The 14,312-nt window shown below is 40.6% G+C and overlaps 1 protein-coding gene across 4 annotated transcripts in view; it reads right to left on the bottom strand.

Moving 5' to 3' along the window:
- Positions 1–317: 317 nt before the first annotated feature.
- The window catches only part of ets1 (v-ets avian erythroblastosis virus E26 oncogene homolog 1), a 37,912-nt gene continuing 23,917 nt past the window's right edge, over positions 318–14,312 (bottom strand). For 3 of the 4 annotated variants that reach the window (XM_023271187.3, XM_023271188.3, XM_023271190.3), the window contains 7 exons: positions 11,782–11,901; positions 10,961–11,161; positions 10,585–10,662; positions 9,290–9,535; positions 7,637–7,897; positions 3,796–3,914; positions 318–3,473 (listed from right to left, as the gene is read on the bottom strand). In XM_023271187.3, the coding sequence (XP_023126955.2) occupies positions 3,258–3,473; positions 3,796–3,914; positions 7,637–7,897; positions 9,290–9,535; positions 10,585–10,662; positions 10,961–11,161; positions 11,782–11,901 (1,241 nt within the window). In that variant the 3' untranslated portion in view covers positions 318–3,257. The remainder of the gene's footprint in view (positions 3,474–3,795; positions 3,915–7,636; positions 7,898–9,289; positions 9,536–10,584; positions 10,663–10,960; positions 11,162–11,781; positions 11,902–14,312) is intronic. The other variant, XM_023271189.3, reaches the window with a different exon arrangement.

Genomic DNA, 14,312 nt, shown 5'->3' on the forward strand with positions numbered 1-14,312 from the left:
TACGTCAGGAACTACTCTGCAAATATCTCCATATCAACCAGTTTCAGCAACATTGAGTGTGATGAGTCAACATCACATCGTCAACCACAAGATTTCCTGCAGAAGAGGTATAAAATAACACAATGCTGTCATACAAAACTTTAACAATTACTTAAAAGATTTAGCAAAATGATGTTATGTTTGATATTACTCCATTTAACATAATAGTACTATAGCATAATAGCATATAGAACTATTACAGTAGTAATAAATCATTACATAGCAGGATGTAACTGTAATAATGCACCACCACACCACCAAAACACCACACACAGTAATAAAATCTTTCTTCACATATATTTTATAACATTTTGAAGTACATTAAGTACATTTTAGAAATAGAAGCTACAGTTTATAAAACCTTTCCAGCAGAAATCATTGATGGGCCAGCATCAGCCTTTTTTCCCTCTAGCAGACAGGTCTATTTTCTATATATAAAAAAAGAATAAAAATTAAAAAAACAAAACAAAACAAAAAAAAATCGCTACATTATTTTGTCCTGCGCTACCTTTAAATTCCCATGAAAGCACCAGCTGTCTGCATCTCTTGTCTTTTATAAAATATAAATTATTGAAAAATATTCAAATGTTTGTGAACTAAATACAATAAAAATGATCTCATAACAAAAATACAGAGACACTATAAAATATACAAAAAACAACATCCAAGACAATAAGGTTTTCCTTCTGAATCCATTCTGAGATATGCATATGCCACAAAATATTGGTGTGTTTACACTTGCCTGACTAAGGTTCATTAATACATAAGACCTGCAGTAGATTGTAGTCTCTGACATCTAACAACAGTATACTTTCCTGACAAAATAACTTTCAAAATATTAACATTTTCGGTAATAGAATGTTTTCTTTTAGCACAATAATCTTATGAAGCTGACCATACAAACATTATGACTTTGTGTGTGTGGGGGGGGGGGGGGGGGGGACATTTTCCATTACAAATATGTTTAAAAATCCGTAAAGCTCACTTTAACACAAAACACTGACATTAAAAAAAAAAACCTGAACAAAACAAAAGCAGTGTTTTGAAACACTGCCATCAACAAAGTGATGAAAATACAGTGCAGCCTATTACTAACCGATTGTTGAGAATCCAATTCTTTATGTTGGACGTGGAACACAAGTTTGAGAGAGAACAAACTTGTTGCCAGTCAGACGTTATGAACATACAGCATCTCGTTTCTGCACTCAGTGGGAAACCCAAATCAGCCAAGGCATTTCTCTTTGTCCTAAAGCTGTGTGCTTTCCAACACATCAACAAAAGATAAAAGACAACACTTTCCAAATACGTGAGAGATTTCTGGTCCCTGTCTTCTAACATTGTGGACGATACCCGAAGCACCGCGGCCAAAGACCTCACATGGGTTTTGGTTATTATTCCTGCTTTGTGTCTTGCTTATTTGTGTAATCTGGGTCTCAATAAAGCATTATGAAATACAATCTGTACAAATAGACATCTCAAAAGCTATTTTCATCCATATGGGTAACATTCAGCCACTGTAAACAATAACATTGTATTCTAAGATAATATTCAACTTTGGCATTTCCCATAAGGCCAGTGTACAGCCACTGTTCCCAGTGTTGGGAGGATACTGCTGCCAATTTCAATGCAACCAGTGAATCGTTATGCGTGTGTTCGGAGCAAACCGCACAAACAGATGAGTTACTCATTCTGAAATGAGTATTATTTTGTTCATACATAAGTAGCACACAAACTTAAAATTGAAACACACGTCTGCCACTAGTCCTCCATGTCTCCAGCAAGTCAACCTGCGTCATATCTGTCAATCATTCTCTATCAGACCTCACAGCGATCTTCACCTGCATCCTCCACAGATTCCTTTCAGTCACCTTCATTTATTCCATACAGAGTCTCTACGTTTTCCACTGCCTGTCCCTTTTGTCTCTACACTGTACCTTCACTCTATGCTGCAGCTGCTCCTTTATGGACATTATGTACTGCAAAACAAAAGAAACCACATTCTTAGGATTGTGTAAAATCCCTGCCTCAGCTAATTAACTTGTGATTGTATTGTATGGACAGAGAGGAGTATTCAAACACTTCTAAAGCAACGCTAACATGGACAGTGAACTGACAAATGATGCATCTTATCTGCACGTTAAATGACTCCTGAATTCCCCCACATAGATTGTCTACAGTTTGCTAATACTGGTGGTATATGCAAAAATGCATAAGTTTCGGTCACAATATGTGTCTCTAACAAGGATGGCGAGCATATACATACAGGTAAAAGCGTCAGTTTCAAAAGCAACGGCTACTTTCAGTTGTCTTTCAGACACTCTTGGTATGAGTAATCTCAGCAGGTCCTCACACCTCACAAAGCACAGGGACAGTGTCTATAGTGTTGTCTGATAACGCATCAGCACATTTCTGTTAAAGGCTCCTTTGAGAACTGAACAGTTAAACGTGGCATCTAATGTTTGGTTCCACTGTAATACCTTCATCGACAACACGAGAAAAATACTCTTTCCAATGTTTTCCTGATGAGTTCACACCGGTTCTTCTCACCATCAGTCACATAATACTGTCACAAGCATTCGCTCCTTAAACGACAAATTATAAATGACACTCTTTTTTTTTTTTTTTGGTCCTAGCTGAAAATTCTCCTTGCTAAAGAGAAACAGTAAGCAAATGCGTAAATCGGATTTTCTGTCTGCCTCAGTTCGGTTTTTACTTTTTGGCCACCGTTTTCTTAAAGAGAACTTTCCATCTGCTCTGTGTTTAGCCCCACAACGCCATGAATCATTTTACTTTGCCCTTTTCTCTCTCTCTCGCTTCTCTCACACTTTGTGTCTTGGTCCTCTTGCCTCCTCCACTTTGCTACTTAGACAGAACAGAACCTGAACTCTACCCGATAGCGCTTCATTTGCCTTGAGCTGCTAAATAATACCAGTATATATAACACAACGCCCATCCATCCACACACATACACACACGCGCGTACACACTTCTCAAATGCAACAGGGTATGAATACAGGTTTTTGGCTTCTGCCTTCTTTCCTAAAATACGGTCTGAGAGACAGGAGCTCAAACTTGACAAAGACCACAGTCATTAAAAACATTTTGGTCCCCCAAAAAACATGGATTACCGACTCTATCAAACAGTTAAGACCACTTTTTGAGCCTCAGTCCATGTGGCTCTTTAACTTTTGTCTTCGATTCCTTTTTCGTATGCGCCTTCACTCGTCTGTGTCAGGCTTTACGTCCAACATGGCGTGCAGCTCTTCAGGAGTGTACCCCAGCAGGCTTTTTAAGTCACAGACAAAGCGGTAGACGTAGCGTTTCCCAGATGTCTTGTGGATGATGTTCTTGTCATAGTAGTAACGTAGGCCACGGCTCAGCTTCTCATAATTCATCTTGGGCTTGTTTTTTCTCTTGCCCCACCTCCGAGCGACCTGAAACAGCACCGAGAATAAGTGTGTCAAGACGTGCCGTAAACATTTAAATCACGGCATGAGAAATGTGCAACAAGTTGTTTCGTATTTGCATGTAAAAAACCCCCAAAAATGCTATCATTGAACAATTAACAGTACTTTGATTTATGTTTTAAGTCATTTTGAAGCAAAGCTCTGATAAAATGTTAAAAAATACTCCTTTAAAACAGAATTAAACACAACATGCAACTGTTTTCACAAAGAAGACATCTTGTTCATCTGGCTAACAACTTAGGACCTCCCAGCCCGTGTGCCGGTGACCAGCAGGGTCACAACCTCTCACCTCATCTGGGTCAGAAAGCTTGAACTCCCAGCCGTCGCCTGTCCAGCTGATGAAGGACTGGCAAGATTTGTCGGTCAGCAGCTCCAGAAGAAACTGCCACAGCTGGATGGGGCCACTGCCTGCAGAGCAGATGGGAGAAAGAAAGAAAGAGAAAGAAGGTGTTCATTTATAGAAGAGCTGTTTACACATATAGAGGACACATTGTTATTTGTGCAGATGCTGAGTGGAGTGGGGAATTATTGAAGTAAGTGTGCATTCAGGGCAAAGAGATGCAGTTCTAGGGAACGCTCAGAGTTCTGAAGTTTGAAACCCACAACTAGTAGATTAGAAAATGAAAATATGTTGCATCAATATTCAGAATAACTGAAGAAACTGTAAATTAGATTGCAAACTTAGACATTTTAGAGCCATACACCCTTTGTTAATTCACTGCAGTGCAAGAGAAAAGAACGGCTTCTGAAAGAAATAAAAGAAGTTCTATATATGAAAGTGTTAAATATTCATGCCAATTATTCACTTGTGTCTAAAGAGGGACAAAGTAAACCTTCTAATCTGGGTCAGACTGAAGTACAGCAGTGGAAACAAATGTCCTCCTAAATACAACAGTCCCATTCATCATGTATTCCCTTGTCTGCCAGTTGCCCTGTGCAGTATGTGAATCCAGAGTCTGTGTCTGCATGAGTTCCATACTGGTGAAATCACTATTTTAAAATAAGAGGGGCTGCCTTTAGACTTCAGCAGCACATCTATGGGGCTTAAACACAGACTGTGTGTGTTGTAGAAGGAGAAGGAGCAGTTGCTAAGTCATCTGTTATGTTATAATGTGATGTTTTTTTTTTTTTTCAAGAATAAAGAGAAATATAATAACCTGTTAAAACCTCATTTGGGGTGTTCTTTAACAGTTTATTACAGCTCATGAAAAAAGGAGGGAGAGCAGAACAAAGGCGATGAAAAAAGAAGGCTGGCTTTGTGTCTGAACTAGATTCACAGCAATACACTTTGATGGTGTGGTTTTTCAGCATATGCACGAACCCACTCACTTTTAGGGCACACATGTTGAAATCACACCTGCCTATGCAGCACACCGCCTCAGCAAAAAGTCACCTCTCTCGAGTGCCTCAGAAAACCAAATGTAGCCTTATACAGCACAAACAAAAGCTTTCAGGGAAACAGATGTGTGGGTTGAACACTTGAAATGGCATCTCAGAGCCCTCTTTACTCCGGCTAGGATTGAAGAAGACGCATGACAACAGCCACTGGTTTGGGAAATAAGTGCCTCTGCAACACTGGGTCTCTTTCACACAGAAAGCTTTCGGCTCGCATTCCAAACGTCTGCCACTGTAACAGCGAGCCCACATGAGGGTGATACCAGCCCCCTGTGCTCCCACGACAGAATGTAGGCGACCCTTTTAGATTTTTTTTTTTAAGTTTCCAAAAATATGTTACAATCTTCGTGCACAATGGGCCTCATTGAAAAAGCATACAGTGTGGTAAAAGGGAGGGTAGGGTTGGGGGGTCGTGCTCAGAAGCATATGCAGCCACAGCAAAAAAGCTATATTTTAACATGCTACATGACTTAAACACTGAGCTATAAATGTTATTTATTTTTACAACTTGACTAAATTTAGTTGCAATGCAAAAAAGCCCCCATGTGTGAATTTCTGTATTTGTAAGAGAGGCGTGAGAGGGGAAGTGCAAAGTATTATGATAAAGACTGAGAGTTCGCCATGGTGTAAGGCTGCCTGATGTTACTGCAGACAGAGGTGTAAACGCTGAATTGTCACAGGAAACCGACTGGAGCGTCACTTATCTCTCTGCAGCCTTATCAGGCTCCCTGTCCTCGCTACAAGTGTCACCTGTCACCCTGTGACTGGGACAGGAAGCCGAGCAGAGCAAGCTGTCAGAAAAATCTTGTTGGAACTGTACAAAAGTCCGTTTCTTTATTCGAGGTTTGATTCCTTTTCTTTTTTGATCGAGGTCTCTCTCTTTTCTTTTTCCATTTCTTCGTCCACCCACACGCGTGTGCACACGCACACGTACAAAAATGCTTCCATCTTCGAAGGGCTACTCTCTCTTTACACTGCTCTTTAAGATAGCAAGTACAAGAAAAGGCTGCTGGATATTTTTCGCTTTCAGAAAAAATTGAGGGAGTTATAGCATGATTTTTTTTTTCATCTTTCCCCTTTTCCATTGTGTAAAAGCTCAAGAGGAAGGCTTTTCTTCTCAGTGAGAATGCATTACTATGCATTAGGCTGAAAACTGTTGCCAGGCTTTCACATATAAGCTCTTTTGGAGCTACATCGCGTCATAATAACTGACACATAAATGTCAGCTGTCAAAACTGAAGCGGTAAATGGAGCCTCCTGTACCTTGCAAAGGTACAGGAGGCACATATTTCCAAATATCCAACTATAGTTTGCTCAAAAACTGTTTGTGTGATATATTATCCTTTGCATACATTTATTTTTAGTCTGCTGGTTTGGATAAAAATGGCGCGGGAAGAAACACAGCCTCTAATGTTTCTAAAGGGGCTTTCAGACTGTGTCTTACGCTTCATCATTTGATTATAAATACATTACGACATCTTTCCGACATCATTACAAATGAATGACTCATTGTTCTATAAGTGGCTTTTGAACTAATAACCATACAGATGACCAATTAACTTCTGAATACCAACTATGGGGCAGTATGTAGAGATCTGATGTATGCATTGTTTGTGCTGTTGAAAATATGCTCGGATTTCCCCGTCTCCAATGCTGGCAATCTTGCAGCCTTGTGACTATAATTTAAGCAAGACCGAAAAAGCCCCAAAAACTTTGTTGCTAAGAGGCACTTCAGTGTTCAACTGTTCTTATAGTCTAGTTTTAAACGGAAACACCCCATACTAAACTATATGATAACAACCAAAAAGCTTTGGTATTTATTTTAATGTACAAAACATGATTAAGTAGATATCTTCCTCATATGTGAGAGGCGGCTAACACAATGCCTGAATCACCTTCAAGTCATTAATGTTAGTTTAGTATAATTATAAAAGTGGTATTTGTTGCTCAGTGTTATACACATCCTTGTGAACTGCTAAATGTAGTAACAGCAGCAGTTTTAACGCCTTTTTCTTTTTTTTCTAAACCAAAAACCATGACAGACGCTAAAATGGTGCATTCGCTTCAGAGGTGCTTGCAAATATCTCAAACATCTCATTGAACTTGAAGAAAATGCATCCAGCAGCTTTTTGAGCATGTATGAATACGAAGATGCCTTGTGAGATGAAGAGATAATTTTACTCTGGTGTTATGTGCAGGGGCAGGCATAATTTCTATGTTTCAGCAGCGTTGCTAGGACGACCTGGAAAAAATAGGTTGAGATGCGGGTTGCAGATAACAAGGAGGTAGATGAGAAGTGAAGACAGAGCAAGAGAGTGAGAGTGAGAGAGAGAGAGAGAGAGAGAGAGGGGAAGAAAAAAGGAGGCATGAGCAAAATGTATTTTGTTTCCTGTGATGTGCATAACTTGGGTTGCCAGGGTAAAAGGCTTTTTTTTTCCTTTCTTCGGTCTAAAAGCGGTGCATTAAGGCGGCCCCGCATCTGGGGCTTTTGCAGAGCATCAACAAGTGTGTTACAGCTGTGCACTGAATTTTAGCCTTTATTTAAGTGACAATCAGAAAATTATATGCATAAATGAATCATTTGAGTTTTGTTAAAGTCGACTGATGTAGCCCTTACCACGTTCTCGATTGCCCTTTTGAGAATTATCCGCCATGAGAATGGTCTGTAAAGCATTTTTCAAGGCGGGCTTGTACAAAATTGGTACAAAATAGTGTACAACTTTTACACATCTTACCTGTGTACCCTGCCAGTGCGGCTGCAGGGATGACAGGTTTATCCTTGCTGAGGTCTGAGCGCTCCCTCACATAGTCTTTGAAGGTTCCCTTGGGCTTATGGCCATGCAAGGCGGTGGGGTAGTCTTCTGAGTCAAAGCTGTCATATGATGGTACCCGCTGCAGGCTGCTGAATGAAGACTGGCTGCTCCATGACTGGGTCAATCGGTCACAGCTCTCAAAGCTCTCGATGCTCTCAAAGGAGTCCTGGCCTCCAAGCTTACCTGAGAGCGGAGGATGAGAAAGAAATGTCAAGAAAGAGAGAAAAAAATGCTATTAGAGAAGAGAACTTTAGTGAAAAGGTTGTTTTCATTAAAAATTCTTTCCTATAATCAAATATGACTACTGAGAAATTTCTAAAAAATGGAAATGTAGCAGTTTTTCAATGTGATATTTAAATGTAGATTGTTAGAAGTTTTCTGAAGCATTTGACAAAGGAGCAATTTCTACGAAAGTAACCACAGCACCTTAGCAGTAAATTACGGTGCTTCTCACTAGGCTATACTGTTCTGAACGATTCCACGTCTCTGCATTTCACACATCATTTCACTTTCACAACCACCATTTGGATTTGATTTTAAATGGAAGACAATCACACAAATTGTCTTGCTATTTTTGGCCTTGGGAAAGATAAGAGGAGTCTTTCAATGCTAAGTCATTAACAAATGACAGATAATGCAGTGAGTTCTACTGATGCTGAAATCTTCAACTGGGGAAATTGAAGCCACATGTCAGATATCAGTTGTGCTACAAAATACTTTCCCACGTTGGGGGAGAACAACGCAACGCTCAAAAAGCCTGGCATGTGTGATGCATGGGGATCAAACCTTGCAGGCGAATGCTTAAAGCACTGAGAGGATCTTGTATAGTGAACATGGCACATGCTATTCATTTATACAGCTGGGGATTTGTGAGAAGAGAACCCTAGCTTTATGGCTATAAATGTAAACCATGCTGCTAATTCCTCTGTAAACTATCACTGGGAGAGAAAACAAGCCTGTGCATTGAGAAAAGCAAACAGTTTCATGAGAAAACCCCACGCTTGTTCACTGAGGATGACACCTCTATCTTCTTACCCAGAACGCTAAGGTTGAGTCGAGGAAAAGAGGCCAACGTAAACAAGAAAAAAAAAAAACTTTCTTGAAGGTTACACCACTTGAACTGTTTTACATAAAGGACGGGCGGCGAGAAGAGAACACATTGTGGCTTTGGTTCGTGTATCACTCTGACAAAAACAATAGAGTTTTCTTTTTTTCCCAACCCAGTCTAGAGTGTGTGAGGCAGGTTTGCTTGAACCACAAACCAACCAGAGGGCCTGCTTTTCTTCTCTTCTAATACATGCACACTGATGTGGCATGACAAGATTCTGGTAGCTTCAGCACAATCACACGGAGACAGACACCCACAGAAACCTGTAACATTTACGTGCACTCACACAAACGCATGCATGCACATTTTGGCGTACACATTCGAAGTTGTCTATCCAAGCAATCTGAAGAGAACAATATTAATGCAGCACATTTTTCACTGCAGTGCTTGTCCAGACGAATCCTATATTCCAAAGCTTTTATTAAATCTCAGCTATACTCCGGTATATGTAGTATATGATCCCTCACCTCTGCTGAGGCGTCCCACACACATGTTGTCAGGGGATACCACCTCCTGCTTGACTGAAAAATATTCCCCCTGCATGGAGTTGAGGGCCGTGTCCCGTAGAATGACAGCAGGATATTCACTCTCATACTTGAGCGTCAGCAGTTCCTCCGAGCTGATGGGATGGAGCGTCTGGTAGGACTCCGTGATGAAGCCAGGCTCTGAGTATTCAGAAGGAGGGACACACTGAGCATGCTCAACACCATAGCCTGGAGACACAAAGGGAAATGAGTGTAGATAGAAAGCAGAGAAGGAAAGCAAAGAGCAAAACAGAGGAGGAAGATCAATCTTAGAGGAGCGGAGTCATTATCCCTCTTGTGCTGAACTGCTGCCCAAATGCTGTGTGAATATCTAGTGTGTGAACAGTCCATAATAAAATGCAGCCTCGAGTGCATAAGATGAATCTTGTAGATTTTAAGCAAGAATACTGATGAGGCCTAACCTCAGCAAACCTTTCTGCATCTATTGCAGTGCATCTGTAGCAGCAAAGATACACAAGGAATCACTTTAAAAAAAAAAATAAATGCAAGAATTTAAAAAAAAAATAAATAAATCATGTGAAAATACAAAACATCCATTTTCCTATCAGTATATTATTTTATATTTTTGACCCTCTGAACCCAAAAACTTGCAGGGGGCTTTGAAAGGCATAATGTCTTTTAAAAAGTGACACAATTACACCATTTTTCGGAGCTAAAAACTGTCTAAATGGAAAGAATTATCAGCTTGTCAATTTTTCAATAGCCCCTGAATGACTTGGTTCTATTGGTAAAAATAACCAAATCTAAGCTTTATTTAACATTTTACAAAAATCCCTGCTATTCTACATGTCTCAATTAAAAATGTACTCAAAATAAACCAATTGCTCTAATAAGATCCTGAAAAAAACTAAAAAATTCTGCTCTCCTCAGTGAAACTGTGAAGTCATTAGTGACTCAGTTGTGGCCAACAGTCACATGACAAAAATTCGGATACTTTTCGGCTGAACTCCAGGCTGTGTTTACCCAGAGCAGATAAGAGACAAGTATGGAAACAAATTAAAGATGCTGGTAGTAAAACATCTATGGTATGTTGAGTCAACATTTTTTTCAGTATTAGTAACACCTTGCGGGCATTTGGAAAAAATGTTGTACATTCGTTCAGAGGGTTAATTCACAACACTGAACCACTCCCTTCTCTTGATTTTCCATTCATAGCTTAAGCAAGTGTCTTTTGCTATTAGACAGAGTGATGGACAAGGACTGTGATGAGTACTTACTGACAAAATAGTCTGAGGTATAGCGGGATTCCTGGAAGTTGGAGGTCAGTCCATTGATGGGGTAATGCTTTGTATCTTCTTCATGAAAAATAGATAGAGTCAGTGACCTTGTCATTGATTTCATGTATCATGTAACTGCATTCAGCATTATCAAAAATTAATGACCTGAGCTAAATTGTATCTTCCTGTTTGGCTCCTGTTTCTAAAGCAAATGCTAACAGAGTCCTAAATTGGAGTAAACAGTGATAGAAGCTTTTGTGGTACTTTTTTTTCAGCAGATAACTGAGATTAAAAAACAAGAGCTTCACATTTATTCTTTTATCTTATAATCAGAAAATCTACATGTTTACTTGTCTTCAGATTTCTGTGGTCTTACCTTTCTGAAGCATTTCTAAATGTTCCCAAAGGATGTCACCCACAAAGTCGGGTGCTAAGTCCAAGAAGCGCTCCTTCCCCATTGCACACAGGCTGGCTCCGTTCATGCCAAATTTGTCAAAGTCAACGTTCTTCAGACTGAACTCATTCACTGTCCACGTTAGCCACTCAGCCACATGGTTTTCTGTCCACTGTCTGGGGTCTGAAAGATAAACAGTTGATGATTATTAGATTTACTGTTAAATGCTGCTATATCCTACATGCACTTATTCAATCATTCATCTCAATCTGTCACAGATAACACAATAGAGATTGAATGTTCACCTTTCTGGTTTTACCACTTTAAACTGCAGCACTAACTATCGCTTAACAATCAACAACAAACAGAGGCAGCAGTGAATGCAAACAGCAGTGGTAATGAAAAGCCAAAACCATAGATTGCAGATATAGTAAGATTATATAGAGATACCAAGAGTCCTGCTGTTTGCAAGCAGCTCTGTGGTTGTTTCAGTTGACAATACCAACTCATTATTTCACTGTCTGTCTCTGTGTCTACATTCTGTGGATGCTGCAGTCAGTCAGTCTGCCCAGATTGAAATCTACAGTATATAATATGAGACCATTTCTGGAACAACTGGGTGTCTCCTGCTTTTCAGTCAATCTTGCTAAGAGATGCCTTCACTGTACGCTTTAAAGTAATGTGAAAGGACCTGACATGTGACACACTGAAACTGTTTTGATGGCTCACGCTTTCGCTGATGAGATTTGATTACCAGAATGAAAATGTTAACAGGAACAAATTAGAATATGAACAGTTCTTACCTTTGGGAATACCCAGTCGCTGCTGTTCCTTTGTGAAGCCACTGAATGTGGCCTTCAGAGCCTGAGACATCATCTCTTTACTTCCAGGAGTTAGTAGGGGAACATCTCCACACTCCGGATCTGCCAAACAGAAAATGCAAAGAATATTGATTACATTATTATTATTTGACAGAGTGACTAAATTTTCATTGACAACTCAAGCTACAGCAGTGCATCCTGTATTATCTTTTATGTCGATAAAGCTTACTGAATGGAAAATTGAGTTAAGACAGTGAGGGGGTGGCAAACAGAGTCTTGTGAATGTGGTTCAGTTAGATATTCACACAGATACACACATGCATCTGCACACACACAAACTAAATCAACACAGTTATATCTACCGTGATCAACAACAGGGTTCAACAATTACATTCCGTCTAGACAGACACTGTCTCCATATCAGATCCAATCTATTCAAACAAGAACTGTCACAGCTTTGGATCTGATCTATTTTTTAAAAAAATGACATAACACTGCATATACGTATATTAGTCTTGAATGGACTGCACATGTGCACTTTCTGGTAGAACAGCAGATAATTTAAATCTTTTTAGCTGATTTTAAAATAAAATGTTGTGCAAATGGTTTTCAAACTTTTTTTTCCCCGTAATCTTCTGCAGTTGCTGATGCTGACAGGATTCTTTGGCAAATCCCACTCATCTGGCAGTCTGCATTAAAACAGGCATGCAAGTTTATTTACCAACACTTCAAACACTGCCCTCTCTCCTCCCTGCACTTCCTGGGTGGGAGAGCAGCGCCTGGTGCCCATTAATGACACTACGACCCCTGCTAGCCCTCTCCCATGTTCCCCCGACACAGTGGGCCTACTGTCACAAGACCAAGCATGGGGTCAAACATTCTGACAGGTCAAGGGTCGAGGGATGAGGTGATGATGTCACCATGGCTGCTGGCGGGTGGCTAGGAGAGTTGGGGGTGGGCTGTCTCGAGGGTTTCAGTCACACACTAGGGTTACTGTTCTCTGCTCACAGCCAGTGGGCACCCAGTGGGGAACAGAGCTGCCTTTGATGGCTTTAAACAGTGCCTGATGACTCGCACTCTTCTAATTAGATTGACCAGGCTGCAGTGAAGAAGTGTGGGATACGGAGACAAAGCAGAGGGGGATGATGAGGAGAGAAGGGAAAAGACCCCCGGGCCAATAACACTAGAATAGACTGCAAGAAACCAAGACTCAACAAATGACTTGTAAACAGACAAGAAAAGGGCCCAAAGAGATGCAATTAACAGACATGTTTCTGTCATTCAATCTGCAAAGTGCCCACACTCATTTACACAACAAAGGCCAACATCGATCATAATCTGCTAGTGGGCAGTCTGACATATTATCATTATCATGCCTGATCAAGTCTGAGGGGGCAAAGCAAAAACTTAGAGACCACAACAGGGGCTTTAGGAGGTTATCGTGCATGCAGAATGAAGGCCACATCTTTTGCGGCACGTCTATCTCTTTAGTTCATCTTTCTTGACTGTCTCCATTGCACATCAGTTCAAATCATTAATAACCAGATCACAAAATGTTTGGCCTGAAGGCAAATAAGATATAAGGAAAAGTTGTGTCACTCCCGTCACAGCACCAGCATTCTCCGAACCCAGATGTGCTGGCATCTCCGCAGGCTGGCGGTTTAATCTGCCAGCAGCGCACTGGGGCAACATACAGTTCATGCTTGTTTTCACCACTCACTGACGTCTCGACCTCGTCTGGAATGCACAGCAGCTGTCCCTCCTTTGCCCATGCAACCAATGTCTGTCTGGCTGTTTGTAAAATTAGGTCTCCCAGTTTCTTCGTTTTTTTTCTCTTTGGGTCTTTTTCCCTCTTTTTTTCCTTCCCTCTGAAGAAAGAAACCTCACAAGAGCTTTGAGACAGACAGGAGCTTTTTGCTTCTTCGTGTGATTCAATTAGGCCTGTAATATTATATTGCTCTCCCTTACACTGGTGAACAAACAGAAAGTTAACTGTTCCATTCAGAAGTAAAAGCAAGGTTGAGGAGCTGGGAATAAACATTGTTTTACAGTCTCACATAAGACCTCAGTTACACTATTGTCAGGCACAGCTCCCGCATCAAAATAAGCCGTGCACTTTCACAATAAAAGCACGACCTGAGCAAGATGTCTTTGTGTAAAGCTGCCCCTGACAGCGAGGCTGTCTAGGTTTCTACTGAGCTCATTTTTCTTTTAAGTAGTGTTGCTGGTGCAAAAACGTGCAAACTGAGATGGGATCGGGGCTCAGACAGTCTGTGCTTTGATGTGAAGGCAAAATGTGGCAGTTTATTTAAGCTGGATCGAGGGGAGTTTGTCTGCACTTTCGAACCATTTACGCCCCTCCCTCTACATCGCTTTTATCAACTCGGCCCCAGCGTGTACTTGCCCACACAGACTTGAACCCACTTTAGCACTAAATCCTGCATCAAAGACACTCAACACCATGGCACATGAGAACTAACATCAGGGCACTCTGAAGAGAAAAATATGTGGAC

The sequence above is a fragment of the Amphiprion ocellaris genome, chromosome 7 (assembly GCF_022539595.1).
Source record: "Amphiprion ocellaris isolate individual 3 ecotype Okinawa chromosome 7, ASM2253959v1, whole genome shotgun sequence".
In the NCBI taxonomy this organism is placed as follows: Eukaryota; Metazoa; Chordata; class Actinopteri; family Pomacentridae; genus Amphiprion; species Amphiprion ocellaris.